The sequence below is a fragment of the Lytechinus pictus genome, chromosome 9, assembly GCF_037042905.1.
Source record: "Lytechinus pictus isolate F3 Inbred chromosome 9, Lp3.0, whole genome shotgun sequence".
Lineage (NCBI taxonomy): Eukaryota > Metazoa > Echinodermata > Echinoidea > Temnopleuroida > Toxopneustidae > Lytechinus > Lytechinus pictus.
The window spans coordinates 8,622,624-8,635,900 of record NC_087253.1 but is presented as its reverse complement, the minus strand read 5'-3'; the positions used below and the strand labels follow the sequence as shown (position 1 = coordinate 8,635,900).

General features: G+C 40.9%; 1 protein-coding gene and 1 long non-coding RNA gene across 2 annotated transcripts; one reads left to right on the top strand and one right to left on the bottom strand.

Moving 5' to 3' along the window:
• Positions 1–608: 608 nt before the first annotated feature.
• On the bottom strand, positions 609–4,292 carry LOC135155461 (uncharacterized). The gene is made up of 3 exons (XR_010294612.1): positions 4,204–4,292; positions 1,527–1,694; positions 609–735 (listed from the first exon to the last, which is right to left on the bottom strand). It is a non-coding gene; the product is annotated as an uncharacterized LOC135155461 (long non-coding RNA).
• Positions 4,293–7,290: 2,998 nt separating this feature from the next.
• Positions 7,291–8,604, top strand: LOC135155400 (uncharacterized). The gene has a single exon (XM_064104303.1). The coding sequence runs from the start codon at positions 7,386–7,388 to the stop codon at positions 8,493–8,495; it is 1,110 nt and encodes a 369-aa protein (XP_063960373.1). The 5' UTR covers positions 7,291–7,385; the 3' UTR covers positions 8,496–8,604.
• Positions 8,605–13,277: the final 4,673 nt, after the last annotated feature.

The following is a 13,277-nucleotide window of genomic DNA, read 5'->3' as shown; positions in this document are numbered from 1 at the left end:
CTTTCATCCCCTTTAGGAGCCCAAGGTGACCATCCTAGGTCTTGACATAAACAACTTATATTCTCCATTTATAAAGGTATCTACATTCAACAGATAATGACTGTACTGCTTTGGGTCTGGAGAAGATTTTTAAAGTTTACCCACTATCTCCAATTGGGGGGGGGGGCACATGCTCCATATGAATAAACCCCCTAAAGATGATCCTCACCAAGTTTGCTCGACATCCGCCCAGGGGTTCTTGAGAAGATTAAAATGTAAACAGTGTAGGCACAACGGACAAAAAGCGGTCACAATAGCTCACTTAGATGGGCCAAACATAAGGGAACTGAGCATCAAAATCCTTAAACTGACAACAATCAGACATAGTGAGAATCTGTGTTCTTTCAGTACAAATTGGCAATCATAACAATTTTAAACATATTTAAGTCTTAGTGGATATATTATAAGCAAATGTTTTGTTTAACACGTTAAGCATTAAAGTAAAAATACAAGTGTTGCCAATTAGCAGAAGAAAAGGTGATCAAATAGGCCTCTAAATAAGTCGTCATGAAGTTTGGGTTAACTTACAAGTTCTGGCATCTCTTGTATCATTGGAAAGGTGGTGATGAAGTCTGTAATGGTCATGTCTGTCCTCTTCTTTAGCATCATTTGACAATAAGCAGCAGTGTCTTTGAAAAATTGGATAATTTTCCCCTTATTTGCTGCAGTGGGAACTGTGTGCTTCTTTCAGTTAACCTGAAAGACAGAAGTTACTGTATTATTTCAACTATCAAAATAACCTGCATGTACATGTAAGGCATTTTTATTGCCTTAGACATACTCTTTGTATTACTTCTAAACGTGCCTTTAATTTGGTGCCCCCTTGATCTCGTATTTTGAGCTATTCTGCATTTCATACATTACACAGATGTGCATGCGTACTAGGGATGCCATCGACATGGCAATTACATCATCAAAATGACAGAAACCATGCCAATATCGACATGAGAAATAGATTTCACAACATTTGTCAATATAATTTCGTTAAATGTTAACTGCATGAAATCACCTATTAGAGCTTTCCAAATGTGCATTGTCACTCAGATTGATGAAACAAACTTGAGAATGAAAGAATTATGATTATCAAGGCATATCATTGACCAATAATAATTTGCTTTGAATCTCTTATTTTACTTTTTAATAATTTATTTGACTTATTTTTTAATTGTTCGGAGGGCTTTCGAACAAATCTATACATATAATAACTACATGTACAGTTTGCAAGGTGTAATTATTGTAAAATCATTAATCTGACTTCGTTTCAAAGCGTGAAAGCTGTTCGAAAATACTTTTGATGTCTTTTCAAATATAGAGCAAGTTTTATTTTTCTACTTTTTCCTTACCAAAACTATATTTGTGCTTTAAGAATATCTTGAATTATCTTTTGTTTATTTAAACTCAGACAAGTCTTTCAGTCAGCCACCCATCTTATTTCACATATTATTTTGCAGGAATCAACACTGTAACAAGATTGACATTTCTCACACCTTTTCTTGTAATTCTTCATCTTGAAGTAATTCCTCATCCACTATCACATCTACTTGTTTGTGATCATCTGATTTGGCATGCTTCCTCTTCTTACCCTGTTTGCCATTCGGCCTCATATTCTTGAATCTGTACTCAATGAATCCTTCATTTTCTGAGAAGAAATGCTCCTGTCATGTCGAAAGTATAAAACATAAGTAGTCACATGATATCATGAGATCCAGTACTTCAAAAGGCAAAATCATGCATTCTTCGTAAAAATAAATAAATAACCCGAGTCAAAAAGGGGCCTGAGCCTTCGATCCTAGCAGAATCTTCTTGGAAGGAAAACTCATTCAGTGTGTTGCTATGGTAACCAAATAAACATATAATAATTTTTTAAATTTTTGTATTTTTAAAAGAATATGCAATTTAGTGATAAAGATGTAAATTTGTGAGCTTGTGATTCTACTAATAAGATTGGCCTTATTGTCAGCTTTATGTAGACACCAAAATCACAAATACCATTGATTCTAACTGGAGTTATGAAGATAATATCGGCACGCAAAAAAAGGGCCCCAAAATTGGAAAAATCCTATTTTAGGGGCGGTGGGCGGGGTCGGCCAGTTGCTTTTTTTTTTCCTTTTTAATTAGACATCCTGTAAATCAACAAATAAGTAATAATACGAATTACTCTTATCATTGGAATTCTTGTTTTTATTATATCAATAATCGTTGCTACGGTAACACACTCAACATAAATACTAAATTGCATTTATACTCGACCTGCCTATCTGTATGCGTTTTGTGTACATTATTACGTCATTTTGATCCAAAATTTTACTGGTTTTTAGTTAACATAAAAGATAAACAAATACTTTATAAAAATCATCAAATTAAATATCAAAATAACAGGAATTTACTCTAGATACTTTCTATTGATACCAATTTCTAAGATCTTAGGTGTTTTTTACTCTGTTTATAATGTGTCACATGAAGACATGCTTCCATTTCACGGAAGCGTGCCTGCAGGCACGGTCGGCGGTTAAACGCTTAATGGAGTGTTAACAGAACACACGTGTCACCTGCTAAAAGTTCAAGGCACAATAAAGGAAAACTGTGCAGGCCTACTTATGCATAAATTAGCCAAATTAATGAATTTCCAAATTCTATGTACAAATTATGATCCCTGTACTTAGCTCTACCAGATTTAGAGTCAAGTTGGACTTAGACCTACAGTTAAAAAAAAGCATTGTTTGGTGATTTTAATTTGCATTAATTAGCAGTTAATCAATTTCCACATTCTGTGTAAAGGCTATGGTTCCTGTATTTACATTAGCTTTTAGTTTTAGATCTTTTACATTTAGATCTAGACCCATCTCCTAGATTTTAAGTTTAGTCTAGATCTAGACTACTTGGCCGGTCACTAACAATAACAATATTCACAGCCGTAAGGCCCAATTAAGGCCAAGGCAGTATAGTGTATCACACTACCTCGAGCGAAGTTTGTGCAGGCTCCACTCCACTTCACTACCGCTACACTACGCTCCACCTACCCAAACTTCGAGACCGTAAACTCTATCTGATATTCCGAGTGACAAAGGTGGGATTTTATGGGGGGGAAATATAAAATTCATGCAACATCACGATCTTTAAAAACAATTAAAACTAATATTCTTACTTTACACCAAGTTTCACTTCTTTTCCATGCTTCTATCAGTCTCAAAATTGGTGATTTAGAGCCAACATGAAGTTCCTCACACGTATAAACATTCCGCTGCCGATTTCAAAACATCGCATGCGCGCGCGAGGGTCCGAGCTCGGACCGGACCCGGTAGCTCATCTCATGCGATACGGCAGCGAATTATTTATATGTGTGAGGAACTTCATGTTGGCTCTAAATCACCAATTTTGAGACTGATAGAAGCATGGAAAAGAAGTGAAACTTGGTGTAAAGTAAGAATATTATTTTTGTTTTTAAACATCGTGATGTTGCATGAATTTTATATTTTTCCCCCATAAAATCCCACCTTTGTAACTTGGAATATCTGATAGAGTTCACGGTCTCGAAGTTCGGGTAGGTGGAGCGTAATGTAGAGGTAGTGAAGTGGAGCCTGCACGAAATGTCGAGGTACACTCACACTGGCACCTAATTGGTCTCAGGCCTACTGTAACTTAATTGCATGCGAAATTCTTGCCCAGAATTAACTGCGACAGCCCGAACGCTCGAACGTCTGCAGCGTTCGGGCCGGCGCAGATATAGACCTCTTCAGTCCACAACCTGCGTTTGGAACTGGATTGGAGGCAACAAAGCCGATGTTGAGGAGAGCTAGTAGGGTCTCGATCTCGCTGCGATTTTTGTTATTACTGTTAGCTTTATGCCGTGTTTTTGCAACAAAATAATATTCAGAGTATATAGCAACAGATGGTAGGTAAACATAGTACTGCAAAATATTGAATTTTATGATGTGCTTGACTTTTGGTCCAACCCTTCACACACACTAGACCAAGATCTCGTCATCATGCGACGGACAGTTGTGTTAATCTCACGTTCAACTCACACGTACACGTAGATCTCGTTCGCGAAAGTTACATCGTCAATTGAAACGTACTTTCAATCTCAATCAACCACAGTTGCAAATTGCAATCATTAGCCCATTCTTCCTCAGCTTTGATCTGTACAATTCAATAAACACATACCTTTCAAAATCTGAATGATTTCCTCCCCGAAATCTTGTAAAATGTACTCCAGTTCGGCCATCCTGATCCTGGTATGCCTAGATTCAACAGCTCACTTGCACAGTATGTTGTGCGGTACAAAAAGTCGACAGAATTTCTTGATGAGCGCCGCGGCGTGGTCATGTGACAAACTGTAAGCCTTTTCATTGGTAGATAGTTTGAGTATTTTGTAATTTTGTTTGGATTAACTTTAAATGCGCGCGAATTCGTCGATTTTTAATCCATTTCGGATTGACAACGGCAAAATATAACCGAAATAGTTTACAATATTTTGTAATCGCTAACTAGAGTACTATTTGTAATCGCGCGAATTAAGAGAGTATCTTATGGCCGCTAGCATCACAGCCCTGAACATTTTCTTCAAAGATATTATCAAGACAACATTAATACACTAGCTCCACAGAGCATTTGCGACCAGTGACTAGTAAAGCTGTAATTTCATTCCAAAAGCCTTTTATTTTTTCCTTTTGTTAGAATCGACACTGTCTCTAGTCATTTTTCGATTTTGCTATCATTCTCTTTCATAAGTAGTCTGTATTTCTTACATTAATGTCTGGTGAGGGCAGCTTGGCGTAATTGTCTGACATGTTGCGCTTATCCTAGTATTTGATGATCACTTTGTGATTATTTTCTCTTTAACTTTGTCCCAAATTCATTTTAACCTCCGTAACGAATACTGCCACAGGTTTTTTCCCCTTTTAACCTGACTGATATTATATGATGCGTCTGCAATTAGAATTATATTCATTAATGAATAATTGATAGGGAATAATCATATGTGTTTCCTGTATTGGACGGAGATAAAGGACTATTCTAAAAAAAATAATGTATGACTAAACAGCTTTAACATCCGTAACGCACTTAAAAATATCTGCACGTTGGCAGCTGTGTTAAGGAATCAGTATAAGAGACACCTTTCAAAATAAATACAGTTTTCAAAGGCAGTGTTTGTAAATAAGGACTATGTTAGACCATAGAGCATACAGTCATTAACTTCCGTAACACATCAACTTCTGTAACATTTTTGTCTTGAATATGCTACAAATTTGTGCTGTACTGAATCACTCCTGATCATACAGATATAAGTCATATAAGGTACCCTCCACCTAGGTTCCCATAAAAATCATAGCTATTCATCCTTGTCAAATTATTATTACACAACTTATTTTTAACATCACTTGAAAAGACGGAAAATTGCCAAGGAAACAATTTACCGAGAATTATGTACGATATTCAATGTTTTGGAAATTTGAAATAATTTATACTACAAATGTTAAGTATATGCAAATTATTTAGAACTTAATTTTTTTAATTTCCTTGCCATATAAGTTTTTTCAGTAATATAGTTAATACACTTCTGTGCTCTACTTTGCTGAAATTGATAGTACGATTCTAGTTCCAGAACAGGTGTCATGGCTTTGTCTAATGCTGAAGTCGGCAGAAACGATGGAGAGAAAGGGGAAAAAGGAAAAACAAGAAAGCTGTCATGGCCAAGGAAAGATAAAAAATATCTGCAATGACTCATGAGGAGGATTAATATCTCACCAATCAAAAAATGCGAGCGCGAAGCGGGAGCTAAAACGTGTGTATACGCTAACCTAAAAACTTGCCATTCTAAGCATTTTTGGGGGAAAATGATCAGGATGTTATCTGAATAAACTCGTATCAGGACATCTACCCCCGGACATATACCCCCGGACATCCATCCCCCGGACATACACCCCCGGATATCTATCCCCGGACATCTACCCCCCGGACATCCACCCCCGGATATCCACCCCCGGACAATTACCCCCGGACATCTACCCCCCGGACATTTACCCCCTGGACATCTACCCCCGGACATCTACCCCCCTGTGTCCCAAGGACTGTTTGCCGGATTTCATGGAGAGGATGTGTATCTGAGCTAATGAAATCATGCGAACGCGTAGCGCTGGATAAAGATTTTATTTTCAGCATTTTATTTTTAGTGAGCATGAACGTGGTGCATATCTTTTATAAAATAATTAAACAGAAATCGAGTCGCGAGCAGGGTAATTTGTGCATATTGACTTTATAACGGGATCTTTAAAGCTATATGTTATCATATTGAGTAGATAACATCTCACTCAATTGGCAATGTGAGAGCGAGGCGCGAACTTGTCATTTTGATATAATCACATGTATTTTTTTTTCAATTTTCCAATAATTATCCTCCCCTTATTTCGTTCACTTCTCTTCCTCTGCTTACTTTTCTTCTTGTGTGTTTTCTTCTCATCTCCCTTTTTTCCCTTTTTGTTTTTTTTTCTAGTAGACTTGTTAAGAGGTTGAACGCTTAAATTTTAGGGTGCGTTTATCCGCCACTTTTTTACCCTAGAATCATGATTTGAATCATGATTCAAATCATGATTCTGCAGAATCACGATTGCGTTTAGTCGAAATTGAATATAATCATGATTAGAATCACAAACATGAAACACGAAAAAAGGGGCGTTTGGAAAGACGTTTCTGCAGAATCACGTACGAAAATGTTCGAATAATACCTCTTAACGCGCGAAGCGAGTTAATGAGAGGTTATCTCAGGTCAGACTAGCTGGACAACAACATAGCCCGCCAGCGGTACGTAACAGGTGTTTTACAAGGAAGGGGCCTGGTCAGGCGAATTCCTTTGCCCTGGCGGAGATATGTTGCGATGCCAAATATGGTATTTTGTCGGACTTCACGAGGAGGCGTGGCCAAAAAATGTTGCGTTGCGAATTTTGGTATTTTTCGGACATTACAAGGAGGCGTGGCTAAAAATGCTACGTCGCGTTAGCTGACGTGGTAATTTCGGGAGGGGGCAAAAGCCAATTTCTAACAAGTTAGCATTCTTCTTCGTGGAGTCGATTTGAAAGCATCTTCCATCTCAATTCACCTGTCTTGTGCAACATACTTCCTGTATTTTTGTTATTCGTTCGTTGAACTCTTTAGTTGTGATCCTCCTAATTGTCTTTCTAACCCATTCATATATCTTAAAGAACGCTTCGCAGTTGAGAATTTATTCTTTTATCTGGGAACATACCTGTATATTTGTGTTGATATCCGTTTGTTTGACTTTTGAGCTGTTAGGAGTCACAGTTTGCTCTAAGGACTTTTCAATTTCGCCACCCCTGCATTATTCAATCATGCCCAAGGTTAAGCCAGGCAAAAAGTTAAGTCAGAGGAAGTATACTCGTCGTTCGGTCCGAGATGCCGCCAGCCAGCCTTCTCCTGTCGACCTCGAGACAGACGTCGGCCAAGTTTTGAGTTCTACGCAGAGCCCAGCTGCTGGAAGTTCGGCGTCGACAACCAACGGTGAGTTCGGGACAATGGGGGGCTCCTGGCCTCTTGTGACTTCTCCACAAGATCCGGTCATTCCCCAAATTCAATCCCAAGCTCCCCCTTCTATCCCTCCTGCCCCTGTAGTTGAGGGGCTTAATAGTCATGATAATTTTACACCAGCCCCCAACCCTCCTTTCCCTACGCTGTCTGCGCAGCCAGATATGCTTAGCTGTGTGTGTGATGATTTGGGCGGGGAGGTGCCTTCCAGTGTTAAGGAGAAGATTTGGAAAGGTGAATTTGTAGAGTTAGGTGGATTACTAAAAAGGGAAAGCTTAAGTGAGGAAAGTTCCCAGTTGCAGGCCTTCAGCCTTTGTACCACCGGGTCCGCTTTAATGCTTCGCCCCCAAAGCAAGGCTCCGGTGATCGCCAGCATAGAACAGTGGACATCTTCGTTCCTTATTTACGCGTCTATATACTTGGAGCGACACTGTATGCGTGCGCGCGAGCTCCTCAAGTATATGGATATCGTTCGCTCTATTGTGCGTTTTGGGGGTTTCAATTGGCGGGCCTATGACATTCAATTTCGGTTACGTCAGGCTCGTCATCCACATCGTTCCTGGGCTGTCATAGACACCGAGCTATGGCTGACAGTAGCTTCGACGCCCGGTCGAGCAGCGTTTTCGTCTTTTGGGGGTAACCAGCCCTTTCGGCCATACGACCGGTCGTTTCGGCGGGGTAGTTTCCCATCCTCAGGATATGCCAACAGACAAGGGGCAATTCGGGCCCCTGGCGCCGCGCCTGCCCCCTTCCGCTCCTCACCAGTCTGTTTCGCCTTTAACGCTGGGTCATGCCAACGCACCGCCTGCCGTTATGCTCACCGGTGCGGAAAATGCTCCTCAGCAGCGCATGGCTCACACGCCTGCAACTCTGCCGCTGCAATCGCCAAACAGAAGCCTAGCTCCAACTCCAATTAAACTTGGCAGCATGCTCCCATTTCTTAGACGGCACCATAATCAACATAATGCAGCTTTTCTGATTTCTGGTTTTAGGTTGGGTTTTTCATTGGGTTTCACAGGCGAGCGTCGCTCTGAGTTCTCGCGTAATTTGAAATTTGCTAGGGAGCATAGGGACATGCTGTTGGAGAAAGTTGGTAAGGAAGTTAGTTTAGGGAGAATGTCAGGTCCTTTCTAAGACCCGCCTTTCGATAACTTTCGCTGCTCCCCGGTAGGGCTCGTCCCCAAGCGAAATCCGGGAGAATTCCGTCTAATTCAGCATCTATCTTCTCCTCGGGGGGCTTCGGTTAATGACCACATTGATTCCGATTTATGTTCCGTGAATTACACTTCATTTGACAAGGCGGTTGATCTCGTTGCTCGCTTGGGAGCTAGTGCTCTCATGGGAAAAACCGATATAAAATCCGCTTTTCGCTTACTACCAGTGAATCCCTCCGATTTTGACCTTCTGGGGTTTTGCAATGATGGCGCGTATTACTGGCGCAGATCTGGCTGGCAGCAAGCTTCCCGCCCATCTTTGGAGCAGCTTCATATAGAGAGAGAGCATCTGTTGTTTTCTTCGCGGGCGCCCGGCACTCATCATACTTATAGGAACGCTTGGTCTGTGTTTAAGCAGTTTCGGCTGCAATATCATTATGATATAAGTATACGTCCTGACGTTGAGCAGGTCGCTCAGTTTATTGCTTATCTCTCCTGGAATGGGTATGCGGGGGCAACAATAAGTACATATATATCAGGCCTGGCTTTTACGATGCAAACATTGGGTTGGCCTGATGTGACTGACGCGTTTGTAATCCGGCGGCTGGTAGACGGGTGCAGGCGGAAAAATGCTCGCCGTGATACCCGGTGTCCCATAACCCTGCCTATTCTCAAATCCATCCTAAATTCATTGACTCACGTATGCGTTAATACGTATGATCTGGCATTGTTTCGGGCTGCCTTTCTAATCGCTTTCTTTGGTTTTCTTCGAGTAGGGGAGTTCACGTCTCGATCTAGACATGAACCCGTTCCTTTATCAGAAAAAGATGTTAGTATTCAAGGGATGGGTAATCAAGCAAAATTGCGCATTGTGATTGCGAGGTCTAAAACAGATCAAACTGGACGTGGATGCTCGATTTTAATTCCACAGAATGTTGTTTCGTATTTATGCCCACTTCGCGCTGTAAATGATTACCTCGCTCTGCGGAGCTCGGTCGGCTCTGCCTTTTTCCGTCACTTTGACTCGTCACCCCTAACGAGGCACCAATTTGGCCAAGTTTTAAAGCGTGCCATTAGTTTTTGCGGGCTACCCGTTGCTCATTTCTCTTCCCATTCTTTCCGTATTGGGGCGGCAACTTCTGCAGCCATGGCAGGTGTTCCCGATGTTTGCATTCAAAATATGGGGCGCTGGGCTTCCAACACACACAGATTATATATTCGACAACCTCCCCCCCCCTTAATTTAAGCAATTTTGCCAGTATGTTTATCACCCTTCTATGTTTAATACCAGTTTGTGCACAGTTTACTAGCGACCTAATGTTTATTTGTTTTTGTTTTTTGACAACCCCTAACGAGCAGTAAATATTAACCTTACTCTCTCTCTCTCTCGCTTGTTGCCATGGTGACGGGATGGTTATCTTACCTGTTAATAGTTCCATGGGCGCAGGCAGACTTGCTCGCCCACTGTTAGTAGACTGTGGTCTTTGCTACACTTATCGTGTTTATGGTAACTATGTACCCCCCCCCCCTTTTAGAATGTACAATTGGTGCCGCTGTTTCTTTCCTTTTCTCTCTTCCATGTGCAGTTATTTGGAGTCTCAACGTGGGTTGTGTCAGCATTCCACGGAATCGTACGAGAGGAAGGGGACAATTCACGTTTCGCTGACGCGGGCAGTCCCGCTCTAGTCGGGGGGCGGGCCCTCACTACTCGGCACGTGGCCGGCTCCTAAAACTCAATACATCCGCGAACAGGAGAACACTTGATTTCTTTGTCGCGGAGCGAAATCACTAGAGTAACAGCTGTTTTACCTCCGTCGAGTACTCGCTGGCTCGGACGTCGCGAACGGTTGGAACTTTTTTATGAGCAGATGTTATGACCTGAATACCTTATCCAGAACTCACACGTGGTATCATCAGATCTCAAGTCCTTACTACAAACTTCACTATTTAGTTACTAAGCCCCGCCCCCCCCCCGCCTCTCCTTTATCTTAGGGCACTAGACTCTTCGCAAGTGGACTGAATGAGCATGGATCCTCCTAGATGGTTTAATTGTGCGTCCCTGTTCGTTTAATGCACCCCCCTTTTTTTCCCCAGCTTCTTAGCGTGGACCTTGTAAATACAGCATGGTTTGAACTATTGGCATCATATTGTGTTGTGGCGGCGGGCTGACGATGAGTCATCCCGTTTGGCGGCATTCCATTTTTTGCCACAACACATTATGATTCTTCACTTATTTTGGGCTTCCTGAGATAATATTTTTCATTTATTTAGACCAATTTCGTATATTCCACTCCTCATGTTATAATGTGAACGGGGCTTGGTTCGTCACCCGATTTGGATGAGGCCACCAGCGAATTCCATTTCGGACCGAACATTAACGTTGCCTCGTTCACATTCTAGTTCAGGGCCGTTGGTGGGGCTTCTGAGCACTAGTTTCTGTTTTAAAAGTTTTCCTGCATAAGCTCGTGTTGCAAACGGGAATCTTTGCTTCGTAGCTTTGCAGATGGAATTTTACGTTGCCCACATTTGGCCAACATGACAAACTGGTGTCTTTGTCATGAATGTGGATGGACTGTTTTAATTGTCAATTGAGGAGATTGGTTTAATAACTTTAATTTTTCGCATATGACACATCTCAGGAGGCTTTACGTTTATATTATTATGTTTTGATTGTTGCATTATATTATGTTGGCTTTATTTGACAACACATCATTTTACATTTTGGTATACATCATTTGGAAGATGCTTTTCAGAAACAATTTTTATTAAACTCCACGGAAAATGCATTTACTCGCCTCTCGTGTATTTTGTCTGGGTTGAGATAAACGATATCGTGATTACAATCATGATTATATGACCTCACTGTTGTGTCGGGCTACTTTCGGTTTGACTCTTGCCAAGCTCAAGGCGCTTTATATGCTCAATGTATGTACATGACTATGTACTATGAATTCATTCTTGTCATGTTCAAGTTCTGTGTTGGTCATCGCATCGTCCACTACTTTTCATTTTTTGGTCATGTCTTCAACTTCAAGTTCTAGTAAATGAATTAACTGGACAGACAATGATCTCAGTTGTTGTTGAGTATACAGTATCAATATCAAATTGGATCTACGCTGAAATTCACTTCCGAACACCATTTTGGATAAACTAACAAGATGAATAGAAGCATATGGACCCTTTATGATAGAAGTAAACAAAATGAGGTATAGACTGAATTCTGATGGAAGCAAAAAAATTTCGAGAGCCGAAACACGTGCGAAAAACTACCTCTGTCAAACTGCGCACTAGTGATGCGCACTGGATTGGCCCGAATCTGAGGAGAAACAGCATTGGAATGAAGGTCGTCTAAACGCTGATTCTGTGATATTGTGATTCATGTTTGTGTTTTGAATCATGATTCAAATCATGATTCAAATCATGATTCTGGCTTGAGGTCGCATAAACGCAGCCTTAGTGAAAATGCCCCGCTTGACAGACAGCAAGTTATTTGCATAAAGTTGCATATTCGTTATCTATGAGATCTTTAACCTTTGGTGCGACGGGCTTCCACAGAAGCCCAGCGAGTCGTTCACTTAGCTTCGACGGGCTTCTACAGAAGCCGAGATTTGTTTGGTTTTATTTGATGAAGTTTTTCTACCACTATTTCCTTTTTAAACCTATTTCGATAATATAATGAAAAAAAAATATACAGCTACGTCAGGGGCGTCGATCCATTTTTCAGGGGGGGGGGGGAGCAAAATCATGGATCAACGTTCCAAAAGCGCTCGATCACACAAAACAAACAAAACCACACACACAGGCATATATATCTGACTCATGAGATAGAGACACATATCTCACCAACAAATTAATGCGAGCGCGAAGCGCGAGCTAAATTTTTTTAGTATACTGACCTGAAAACAGGAAAAAGGTACCTGTTTAGGACTGTTTGTTGTAACTCATGACTGCATGAGGAGGATAAATATCTTACTACACAGATAATGCGAGTGCCGAGAGCGAGCTGAAATTTCTTTATATTCTGACCTGAAAGCTTGATATTCTAAGCATTTTTGGTACCAATGATTAAGATTGGTATCTAAAAGAACAATATATGCGAGCGCGAAGCGCGAGCTTAAAATTTTGATATTTCGATCTGAAAAAAATGATAGTTTAATGGACACTTTTTAATAAAAGAACAAGATATATATCCAACAAAAAATAATTGCAAATCGAAGCGGGAGTTCTTTTGAGGCTTAGAACTGAAAATGGGACATTCTATTCACCTATTTAATCATCAAAAGTATGGGTTTTTACTACAGAAATCATGCGAGCGCGAAGCGCGAGCTAAAAATGTTTACATTCCAATTGGAAAAGCGGACACTTTAAAAACGATTTTACATAAAGAACGAGTTGTGTATCTCAAGCTCATTTGCTGATTTCTGTGTAACATTACAATCTTATTTTACTTTTGCACATGCGGAATGGGGGGGGGGGGGCAAAACGATATGTTTGCCCCCCCCCCAATATTTTCTTTGGTGGGGCGATCGCCCCCCCCCCCCCCCC